The sequence below is a fragment of the Gekko japonicus genome, unplaced genomic scaffold (genome assembly GCF_001447785.1).
Source record: "Gekko japonicus isolate JY-2015 unplaced genomic scaffold, Gekko_japonicus_V1.1 scaffold155, whole genome shotgun sequence".
In the NCBI taxonomy this organism is placed as follows: Eukaryota; Metazoa; Chordata; class Lepidosauria; order Squamata; family Gekkonidae; genus Gekko; species Gekko japonicus.
This window is the reverse complement of record NW_015167534.1, coordinates 661,287-673,699: the sequence shown is the minus strand read 5'-3', so window position 1 is coordinate 673,699 and position 12,413 is coordinate 661,287. Positions and strand designations below refer to the sequence as shown.

The 12,413-nt window shown below is 41.7% G+C and overlaps 1 protein-coding gene across 1 annotated transcript in view; it reads right to left on the bottom strand.

Annotated features, from left to right (window-relative positions):
- TFDP2 (transcription factor Dp-2 (E2F dimerization partner 2)) overlaps positions 1-12,413 on the bottom strand; it is a 42,112-nt gene that overhangs the window by 7,956 nt on the left and 21,743 nt on the right. The window contains exons 6-9 of the mRNA XM_015413473.1: positions 11,070-11,213; positions 10,384-10,452; positions 9,870-10,021; positions 458-624 (exon numbers count right to left, since the gene is read on the bottom strand). Coding sequence (XP_015268959.1) covers positions 458-624; positions 9,870-10,021; positions 10,384-10,452; positions 11,070-11,213 — 532 coding nt within the window. The remainder of the gene's footprint in view (positions 1-457; positions 625-9,869; positions 10,022-10,383; positions 10,453-11,069; positions 11,214-12,413) is intronic.

The following is a 12,413-nucleotide window of genomic DNA, read 5'->3' as shown; positions in this document are numbered from 1 at the left end:
ACATGCTTGCACCTGTGTTAACTAAATGAAGTTAGGTTATATCAGGATAAACTTTCTGCTGCCAAGTGAGGGAGGACCAGCCAATGCCACTGGCTCTGCCCACAAGTCAATTTCCTGGTCCTGTTACCAAGTTTTCATCACTACCTATTATGAACTATTTTGTAAAGATCCTCTCTAGATGTTCATATTAACATCTGCAGTCTCTCTCTGTACAGGACTCTTTAAACGTTTTAAGACAGCCTTAGCAGCAGGGATTAATAGTCATCCATTAGTGTCTGTTCTGAAATCTATGTAGCAAAAGAAAGTTAATTTTAAAGCTACCCACATAGGTATGCAATCCTGCTGACTTTCATAAATCACTCAATACTGTTTTATCCTCTTGTAGCCTGACATCATTAGAAAACACTTCATTAAGATGAGACTTAGCAACAATATGTTAAAGCCACAATTATCTTACCTGTGACAAAGCTTTCGAAAGCTTTTGGCACCAGGGATTTAGCAGTTCTTAGGTCTTCTGCTGAACATTTGCCTGCCTCTAGACCAAATGACATTCCCATTCGCTTTAAAACCTCAGTATCATCATGGATCTCAAAGGTATTATCAAAATTGAAGACATATTCAAATCTGCAGGAAGAATAAAAATCAAAGTGAGACTATTTTCTACCGGAGCCTAGCTGTATTTTCTAAATTATAATGTTAATAAGCATCCAAATTCAATTACACACAGGAAATTACTTCTTGAGAAAGATATATTTAAATTTAGCTTGGTTCAGCAAGAGCTTTGATTGCATTTGTGTAACTGGCACCTCAGCAGGGTTCAAATTATTTTATTCCCAATTAAAACACTTTTTCCATGCAAGGCAATAGGAGTCCATAAACTTCTCCCTCATTAAACAGATTCAAAGATGAGGAAAATCTTTCTTAAGCCAGAACCTTTCCTTGTACTAAACCCAATGGATTTTAAAGGTCACCTACAGCCTTGTCTCACACACACACACAAAAGTTTTGTCTTTCTTTTTCTGCTTTTCCCTTCCACATAAGTGTAATTTTGTTCTAATTTATATTAACTGAAAAAAACAACAACAGAACTTCACTTTGGGGGTGGACAAATGAACTAAATAACTTTATAACTTTTTCCTATCGGGACACTGATTACTAATGTGCAATTGCCTTTGTTCCCAAAGTACAGTTACTTACTACATAGTTTGCTTTCTGTAAAAGTACCAGGTGTATAAAAGAACCCTAGAAATCTATTGATTTTGTCTCAGGATGATTTTTTAAACTTCAGCCTATGTCAAATACTGGGGTCAAAAATACTGGTCCCCCCCCCGAACTTTCTGATTCAAAGAAATACTTCCATGCGCTATGAAATAAAGCATGGTTGCACTTACCTGTAACTGGTGTTCATCGAGTATCTTCTGTGCAGGCACACATGGGACTACTTCAGAGCAGGCCTGCCATGGAGAAGTTTTCTACAAGCTTCTAGAGTTTACAGCTGAGTGCTCCCCCTTCCCTCAGCACAGCAGAGCTACAAGCTCTGTTCCTGCCCAAACGATCACGTGACAAGGGGCAGAGGAAGCACCCTTCCCTCACTCCTTTTTCCGCTGCCGTGAAGATTATGAAGTTGTATGGCCCACAGTGGGGAAGGAGGGAGGGATGTGTGCCTGCACAGAAGACACTTGATGAACATCAGTTACCATGTTGTCATCTTCGTGTCTTCTGTGCAGTCCCACATGGGAGATTAGCAAGCTCACTTACCACAAGGTGGATGTGGGCCGATTAATGAATAAATAATTAATAAAGATTGTAACACTGCTTTTCCAACAGCTGCTTCTGTCCTAGAATCAACATCAATAGTGTAGCTTTTGATGAACATAGATGGAGAGGACCCAGAGCTCTGCAGATCTCCCTGATGTAAAGGTTGCATCGAAAGGCTGCTGAAGAAACTTGAGCCCTTGATTAATGTGCTTTTAGGGGAAATGAGCATTCCAAACCTGTGCTAGTGTAAGACATCTTAATTGCAGTCGTCACCCACCTAGACAGGGCTTGTGAAGATACTGCTTTCCCTTTGTTTGGGTCTTTAAAGCAAACAAAGAGATCGATATCTTTCCTGAGGTATGATCTTTCCTGTCAAGATATGATCTAAATAAAATAAAAATTCTCTTCTGACATCTAACGTGCATTGCTTGTTCTGCTGGCAATTGAGGTTCAGGGGAAAATACAAGTAAAATTATGTCTTGAGACAAGTGACATTGGGAAATCACTTCTGGAGTGAATTCGAGACTGGGTCTCAAAACAACTTTATCCTTGCGAAATCTAGTAAATGGTGGGTCAAATCTGAACACTCTGGTTTTACCCACTCAGCATGCTGATGTTATTGCGACTAAGAATGCCGTCTTATACGATAATGAAGATCTCATGAAGCCATGAATTAAAACAGTTTATATATTAATTGAGATAAACGACAAGAGATGAACTCTGTTGACGAACTGGAGGTTTGACTGGTAGGTAAGTTATTAAAACCTTTGAGGAACCTCTTAGATAGTACATTTGAAAACACAGGCATAGAGTCCACACCAGTGTGGAAGCCTGCTATGGCTGCTATGTGAACCTTGATGGAGGAGGTGGATAGACTTGAGTCTATCAAGGAAAGGAGATACTCAAAAATTTCTGCTAGGGGGCAGGACTTTGGCCTAATTCTCCTGTCCCTCACCCACGTTGTAAAATGTTGCCATTTAGCATCATAAGATTTCCAGGTAGGCTGGTTTGCGTGATGACACTAAAACTTCAGCCACTCTAACTATTGGTCTACGGAGAAATGAACCACATGTGGAGACGTAGTATCTCTTTGTTGTGGTAATGGATTAGTCCCACTGACAGAAGGTCTTGTGTTGTACGAGAAGGTATTTTTCTGTCCTTGGTCAGGCACCACAAAGTTGGTAACCATGTCCTCCTGGGCCATAAGGGGGCTATTAAGATTTCAGTTTCAACATCAAATGGTGGAGCAGCAGGAAGGGTGGGAAGGCATAATAAAGGCTGTGGGATTAATGCAGATCGACTGTGTCTCCCAAGGAGTGGTTGTCTGTGGCCGCTCTCAAGCAGAAGGCTTGGCATTTTGTGTTGTCTGCTGAAGTAAACAGGTCTACTTAAGGGTGACCCAAGTCTCAAAAATTGGGAGCAAATATTTCATGTTTATGGACCATTTGTGTTTTGAAAGTGGGTCCCTGCTCAAGTGATCTGCTAATCTGTTGTCTTGCCTCCTTGCATTACCTTAGACAGCTTGTTCCCCCTTGTTTGTTGATGTAGTATTTTGTTGCTATGTTGTCCATGGACAGCAGCAGTGTCTTTCCATGGATGGTGTCCGAAAGAGAAGTAAGGGCATATCTAACTGCTCTAAGCTCTAAAACATTAATATGGAGTCTTGACTCAGCTGGACTCCAGTGCCCATTAATACAAATCAAATCACAGTGAGCTCCTCACCCTCTTAAAGAAGCATCGCAAACAGATGAAGATCAAGGGAAGGGATTGCTATTTATAAAAAGGCTGAGTGCATTCTCTCTTTTTGTTTAGGTGAGAGAGCCCCCATCACTAAAGAGTTAGCTGGGGGATGCTAAAAGAGGAATTCACATTCTTTCTTAGTGGAAACTTGACTAGAGGCTAGTTTAGCCCATATGTTTCTAGGATGCCTTTCACCATTGGTAGGGCTATTGGGCCCGGGTCAGTTGAATACAATGCATTCATAACTGGGTCTACAACCCTTGTTTCTGGAGGTGTGTATTCAATCTCTAGTGCCTTAACTATCTAAACAAGTTGCTCGGAATATAATTTGAGGTCTTCAGTTGGAGATACAGGTTGGTGTCATTGGGTGAGGGAAAGGAAACATTCTGAGTCATTCTCCAATTTTTGGTTTGGCTGGGTCTCAGGGTCTGCATACGAGCATACAGAGTCCTGGGTTGTTCTATGGCTGTCTGATTATCATGATCTTACAATAGAGCTGGTGCAAAAGGTAGGTGGCTGCCACCAAGGGTTGAAGGAAGGATCCTATTTGTTTCACGGGGGCATAAACCATAGGTGGAATTGACCCCACTGTGGCTGAGAGCTCCACTCTGACGTATAACAGGTGTTTGTGTCAGAAACTGATGTTGGCTTTGTTGAGAAATGGACTAATTTATGGTTTTATATCTGCTACACAAGCAACACATAGACTGTGCACACATCTGTATACCATAGCTGTTAGCATCACCTACTGTGAGAGAATTCACATAGGGAACACTTGCCTGCATTTTATGTTAATGTAGCTTGCACACATTCAGCTCAAAGGCTCATGGGAAGAAGAAGCACGTTAGCCATTGTAAGCAGAGACAACAACCAAGAAGGAGAAATTCCCCCATTGCTGAAAAGACTAGATGTCACACAGAACACGGACCTGAACTGCATTTGAATTGCAGTTTCCTGTTGATGGTACCTTGTTCGCCTGGGAAAGCCAAGATTCATCTGTACTTCAAAGAGGATACAGGAAGCCGAGACTTCAAACCTGGCCAGATGGTATTCCATGAGATAGAGTGTAGAGTTTCAAATATCGCCCCACCCACAGAATACCTGCCCCTCTTCTACATGCACCAATGAGGGAGGTCATGGGATGGACTTGTAAGTAGGTGGGATTGCAGTTTGGCAAGGTGCCACCCACCTGGAGATTCTACCATCAATGAAAAGACCATGCTTCAAGTCTTTTGGCTGGCCACATTCTACTACCCCCCCCTTTTCCTTCTTTAAAACTCTTTGTCTTTACCAGATCTCTTTGGGATGTGCAGCCAAAGAGATCCCCACACTAGCTGGCTAGTTCTAGCAGTATGAATTAGTAACTACCCCTAGAACAGTGATGGCGAACCTTTTAGAGACCGAGTGCCCAAACTGCGACCCAAAACCCACTTATTTATCGCAAAGTGCCAACACGGCAATTTAACCTGAATACTGAGGTTTTACTTTAGAAAAAACAACCCATACATTAACTTAAGATGATCCAAACAAAGTAAGGAAAGCAATCCCAAATGCTTTTATTTACTTAAAATTATTTGGCAGAGAATTCGACACTTTAATGATGGTCTGGGCCTGGCTGGGGTGATGGCACGCGTGCCCACAGAGAGGGCTCTGAGTGCCACCTCTGGCACCCGTGCCATAGGTTTGCCACCACTGCCCTAGAACTATTCCTTACCCTCCAATTTTCCCTTGCAACAGACAAGACTTCTGGAACAGGCAAGTATGAATCGAAATAGACACCTACCTACCTCCAAGTAAATAAGAAATTATCTTAATATCTTTCTGTAACTCTAAAGGAACCTTGAGTGTATGCTATTGTGAGACTGATTATTTTGTGTGTATGTGACTTTGATATTGCTTAGTAAAAAGATTGTTTTGGAAAAACACCCGTCTCGCCTCCATTACTGGAACTCTGTGGGTAGACACGACCTTGGTATAGCTGGCCAGGACTCATGTTAAATTTAGTTAGCCTCTGCTGTAGATAAAGCAGTTGGCGTAACAGCTTGCTTAATGAAGCCTTCTGTCTCGGGGTGATTAATTAAATTACGTCTTCTTCCAAGGCCTGGTATTCTTTTAAAGACATAGAGAGGGAAGGAGTATGAAGTTTTTGAAAACATGTTGTGCTTTCATCAGAAGAGTGGTGATGATATCGACCATTAAGGCTTTGACATCAAAGGGATTGATATCTTCGGGGTGGAAGGGATCTCGATGGCGATCAACGCAGAGACACTGAAAGTTGAGTTTGAGTCAACAATGATGATCGATGGCGAGGTGAACCATTCTGACTCTGTGGAGATGTTGAGAGAATTTGAGATCAATCTTGAGCGGAAACGGACCATTGGAGTTGTGCTGGGTCCTGAACAGGCTGTTTCAACGTCATGTTGGAGCTGCTATGTTGGGGTCAAGCAGTCGATGAAGTAGAGTGCTTTGACTTCTTTTTTGCTTTCTTTATATGTGGTTCAGAAGCCACTCTTGGGGTCTGAGCCATCCCTCAAGCATCAGATTTTGATTGCTAGACTGGCACAGAGACCACTAAGGGGGTCCTGGCTCTTTTTTGAGGGGAATCCAGCGTTTCTGGAACCCCAAGTGACTGCTCCCACAAAGCAACCTTGAGGTAAAGCGCTCTTTCTTGCCATACTTTTGGGTGAAGAGGCTACATGCCTGACAAGACGTGTTTGTGCCCTTCCCCCAAGCACATGAGGCACTGGTCATGGTTGTCATTTTGCACCATTTTCGTGCCACAACTGTGGCATTTCTTAAAAAGTGCCATCTCTATAAGAATTGGTCGAAAAAATGTCATAAATAGGCAATAAATGGGAAATGGTCGTAAATAAAAGATGGTCGAAAAAACATACAAATTCGTCCAAGAAATCTTTCTGAAATTGTAGTACATCCTTTCTCCATGGCGGTAGAAAAAGAACTGAGGGAAGTGTGCTTCATCTGAAGTACTGGCTAGGGTGGAGGAGTAAGGAATTCTGGCCATTTTATTTTAATAGCAAGAGTGGCTGTTAGAACCTCATCCTGATAACAGTCTTTTACTAAGGGACAGAGTGGCATATATATTGTATCTGCAGTTAAATAGGGAAAAAGACATTTAAACCTGACCAACAACCTGGTGAAGCTTGCAAACCTTTCTGGTCTTATCAGGTCATCATAAGTAACATCCAGAATTTCAAGCTACAGTCGTATTATTAGTATACAAGGGAGCAAAGCCCATTGTGGACGAAGACAATGGGCACTAGAAAGGTAGGGTGGGTGGTAGATAGATAGGTAGATGGATAGATAGAGGGGTTTGGAGAAAGAGAGGAAGGAAGGAAGGAAGGAAGGAAGGAAGAAGGGGGAGGGGGAGAGAGACATAGACAGTTAGTAAGCCAGACAGGCGAGCGGCTTATCGGCGGCGGCACTCTTCAAGTGCTCCCCGGTCCCACTCACCCACCAGGTGGTTGTCAGCAGTAGTCTGACGTCTGAGGGGACCAGCTACAGAGGCAGGGCTACAGCCTTTTTGTTCTGAGGTGGGACCGGGGAGCTGGGGAACCTTCTGACGGACAACTCGACCCTCCAAACACTGTTGGTGCGCATTTTCTCTCCGCTGCGTGACGCAGCCTTTGTGTTCTGAGGTGGGACAGACAACACGGCCAATGGAAGCTGGGGAAGCTTCTGACGGACAGTTCAACCCTCCAAGCACTGTTGGTGCGCATTTTCTCTCCGCTGTGTGACGCTGTGTCTTACTCACTTATATATAAGGGAGAGATTTGGATTGCAGACTGGATGTGCCAGCAAACATGCAGTTTAAGTTTTGAGGATGTTCCCAAAACTATTTTCAGCAGTGACAATGACAGAGATGATAATACAGCACCAGGTGTAGAGACTTTGTTTGTAAGGTGTTGGTAGCCTGTAAGCTGGCACAACCAGTGTGCTTGCAATAGAGAGTTATAGTCTTGGGATACAAAAACAGCCAGATGCACACAGAACTTCTTAATCTCACATAGGACTTGCATATGAAGCTGTCTCATACTGAATCAGACCATCGGTCCATTAAGGACCATATTCTCTACTCAAGGCTGGCAGTAGCTTGTAGGTAATGGTTTTTCATATCACCTTCCACCTGATCCTTTCTTTAAAACTGATAATGCCCGGATTGAACTTGGGACCTTCTACACACCAAGCAAAGACTCAATTACTGAGCCACAGCTCCTCCCTTATGTCATATGTTCTCCTTTCAAATTTATTTTATATGATGACTTCATAACACCTAAGATTCAAAACGTATTTTTTGATATTCAAAACTGAAAATAAATAGTATAGCTTTATCAGGAAAAGAACTGGTGCAAATTTTTCAAGGACATCTGGGCTGCCTGAAGAAGCCTTTTTGAACCATACTAAAAAACCTGTGCTTATATATTTTGTTCTTAACGTTTCACAAGAAAAAGGCTCTTATCTACCTTAAAGCTGATCCAAATAATCTTTTCTATTTTCAAGTCTACCTTATGCCAAGAGACATCATTTGTGACATCATTTGTAATTACTAAGATTGGGTATCTGACTCCCAGCCCTTGGTGGGGCACCATTAATGCCGGCCCCAGCAGTGAGGAGTGTTGGGGTGAATCTGGATGCCTCCCATTCCATGGGAGCCCAGGTCACCAATGTTGCCAGATCAGCCTTTTACCATCTTTGGTTCCCTATCTCTCCCCCTATGACTTGGCAACAGTGATCTATGCAATGATTACTTCCAAATTAGAGTACTGCAACTTGCTCTACATGGGCCTATCCTTGAATCTGACCTGGAAGCTTCAGCTTGTACAAAATGCAGCAGCATGGCTGCTGACTGGGCTGTCTATGCGGACGCACATTCAGCCAGTGCTGCACCAACTGCATTGGTTACCGGTTGAGTACCAGATCAGATTCAAGGTGATGGTACTAACCTTCAAGGCCCTGTGTGGCCAGGGACCAACATACCTACAGGACCATCTCTCCCTGTATGTGCCCTGAAGAGCTTTGTGCTCTTCTGAGCAGTACCACTTAGTATTCCCCGGCCCAAAGGACGTTCACCTTGCCTCGAACAGGGCCAAGGCCTTTTCAGCCCTGGCCCCTGCCTGGTGGAGCATGCTCTTGGTTGAGATCAGGGCCCTGCAGGACTTATTACAATTCTGCAGGGCCTGCAAAATGGAGTTGTTCCGCCAGGCTTTCGGCTGAGGATGTCCAAAGGACGTCAGCCTTCCCTGCTCAAGTTACTCAATCTGCCTCAATTGCCGTTGGGAACTGTCTACGCTAACTTGGTGCCAGTATCCGCTGAATCTGGTTAGCTTGAGAGAAATATGCCCTACCTGACATTGTTGCAATAGGCACTGTAGCTAGAAATTAAGCTGCCATCAGGTGTTAGTATTTATTGGATGAAATGGTTTGATGTATTATGAATTATTATGTTTTGTGTTATCATGTGTTGTGAGCTGCCCTGAGCCCGCTTGCGGGATAGGGTGGGATACAAACTGAATTAAATAAATATTTTAAAACTTGTATGTCAAGCAGGGACAACTAGCATTGTTCCATTTTCTCAGGCTTGCCTGACTGTCCTTGTACATGCACTCTCAGTTCTCCAATATAATCTTCCTTTCTGAATAACTACTTTTTCATCAGATATGTCACAGTGGGAATAAAATTAATAGATTCTGGATTACTAGGTGTACCCTTTCAAATCTGTTAAATGGTCACCTGCTATAAACGCAATGATTCATGTACAAGCATTCCAACTCCTGCCAAGATCCGAGTACCTCCCAATTCTTCCATGAACTTTCCCACTGCCAGGCAGATGTGAAATACACCCTGCATCATGAACAAATCACTGAATTTAGGACTTGCTTTGGCTTGTCATCCTAAGTACATGTTTTGCAATGACAGGATTGTATGTCACAATGATGTGTTTCTGTTGGCACTCATCACTGTTTTCAAGACTTGTTTCAAAGTTTCTGCTGCAACCTGTAGCAATGCTGGTGATTCATGAGTCAGCGGAAGATGTTGTTTTCTGTTGGGGAACTTGATCCACCAAAATTTTGGAATTCCAAGCTTCCCACATGGTTTCTTCTTATAATGGCAGTTTCAGTCATTCCACAGTTTTTGGAAGATATTTAAACACTCAACTCTGCTGTATCTTATGATATCATTATATTTGCATGAGTTCTTGGACTATCTGAATAAGTGGCAAGAAAAAATGAAGACTAAATGTGAGAGCTACATACTTTAAAAATGAACCAAACCCTCTTTTTTTGTCACGAGTTTCCCAGACTTTTTACAAAACAGAATGAATGTTTAAATGCATGCTTCCACATCACACTCACTTGTCAGGAGAGATGCTGCAATCTATCATTGTTCTTTTGCTTGTGTTTATTATTAGAAAAGGCAGTTGTATGGTAGAGTTCAAAACTGGAGGGCTCTGATGCTGCTGTTCATTTTGTTGATTTCTTTGTACCAAATTTTTGAAAGCAATTTGCTGTAAAAAGAAGTGAAGTTGATCAGATTTTAACAAACCTAACCTTTCCTAAGTTACTGTCTCAGAACGTGATAAAGCTCATGCTGGGTAATAGCAATGATCCAGCAGCCCAGCAACAGTGGGTTTTTAAACTATGGAATGTCAAATCAGCTGCATACAAGTTAATTTTTAAAATGTCATTTCTCAGGGTGATGACAGAGAGCCTGATATGGGATCTATATAGCTCACTGATGTGGATGTGCCTGTGTATTATGCAGAAGAAATTCAGCTGCATTTCCAAAAGGAATGACTGAGACAGCAAGTTTATTAAGCAAGCAACTATGCCCTGGGTTTGTTTACAAGTAAATTTCTGAAAACTTTACCTGCAGTAGAAGCTCTTGCAGCTGAGCTCTCTTCTGTTTTATTTGTTCTATACATCGCTGTTTCTCAATCTTCAGAACAAATGCAAAATTAAATATACAAAACAATATAGAGATTAAAGTCGAACTTTTATTTTGTGAGGAAATCAATCATTTTGGGGAAGTAAATCACAGCACACACAATATATACTACAAAGTTGCCAGATACATTCAAATTCTTTCAGAACCTTTCATCTCACTTGGGTTAGTACCAAAGCATGATAAATGCTCTAGAGAGCCAGTTTGGTGTAGTGGTTCAGTGCACGGACTCTAATCTGGGAGAACCGGGTTTGATTCCCCACTCCTCCACTTGCACCTGGCTGGATGACCTTGAGCAAGCCATAACTCTGGCACAGCTGTTCTTGAAAAAGAGCAGTTTCTGTCAAGAGTTCTCTCAGCCCCACCTACCTCACAGGGTGTCTGTTGTGGGGAGGGGAAGGGAAAGGGAAAGGAGTTTGTAAGCCGCTCTGAGACTCCTTTGGGTAGTGAAGGGCGGGGTATAAATCCAATCTCTTCTTCTTCTTCTATAAATGCTCTATTTCATCAATATTGTTATTCTAGAGTACCAGTCTACACAAGAGTTAAAAATAACTAGATTTCAGATATTCCCCCTTTTAGCTAAGCTACACGTATGTCCCACACTCTCTTACCTCCAGATTTTGACATTCTTGAGCTGAGTTTGTAGGAAGACCTATCCATCTGATTTCTTTTTTTTCCTTTGAAATAATGTTCATTGCCATCAATACATTGAGTGCATCGTAAACTCTCCGTCTAATATTCTTCTGATCATAAACCTGATTAAAATACAACACTGTTATATATCAGCCTCATACAGATATTTAAAAAATGTTTAAATTTTGCTTTTTTGAAAAATATGTCAAGGTTCTATCATATGGCATGAATTTTTCTTTGGTTCTTATCTTTGGAAGATAGCAGGGTACCATTATTATGACCAAAACTACAGACAAGTTTATGAAAAAATTAAAACATTCACAAAGTTAAACTAGCTTTCTAGTCTCCTCTCTCCTCCCCCTACCATATCTGGGCCAGCCAGATATGCAAGGAATAAACCTATGTCTAGACTTATTTGATATCATCAAGGTTTAAGTAACAGTGTGTGCTTTTTGGAATCAAGACATTTATGTTAGCAGAGGGCAATGACTTTGCTCCTACCAGCTGTAAGAGACGAAGGACTACTTCAACTGTGACGTTTTCCAAATGGTAATATGGAAACCTTAAGAATACATGTGAAAATTATCCATAAGTCTCCTTTGCCATGATAAAATTAATTTGGGAATCCACATACCCTTTACATAGTGTACATATTTTGTATACAGTCTGTATCCTTATTTTGTATTCAGTGCTCCTGCCCATTAGTAAACCATCCTAGATTTTACCCAAAGCTTGAACTGAGCATATAGTTCATTTACTAGCCTGGCTAGCTCTAGAAATAGAATTTTTTAACTTTTTTGAATACAGACTCGTTAGAGTACTGAAGTGTTGCAACATGTGACAATTATACAAAAGACAATATGTGAACAGACTGAAAGATCAATAGAAACATGCTTTCATATATTGATAGTAAACAATAAACTATGCCAAGCTTAATGTGCACAGTCCAGACATGAATATATAGCTATTATGTGGAAACGTTCACTGAAGCTATATTACCACAATCATCTTACTGAACTGCTAGCAGAGATAGTCCTTATCGGGGCTACCCTATCCTGGCAAGAATACAAAAGGCAGCAGCTTGTAAAAAGGGCTCTAGTATGCTTACAAATAATCCCCTTCCCCCACCTCAACATCCATCAGGCCTTTTGAAGACCAGCTCCTATGTCTCCCACTGCCTGTGTTTTTACAAAACATGTTGCAAGACTTCAATTAGAATTAACCAGCCTGATCATATATTCTGCCATAAGACTTCTGGAATGAGTGCTAGGGCCTTTGTGTCTGTATAACCTCACTATGAAGTGGTTGCTTTGACACCACAA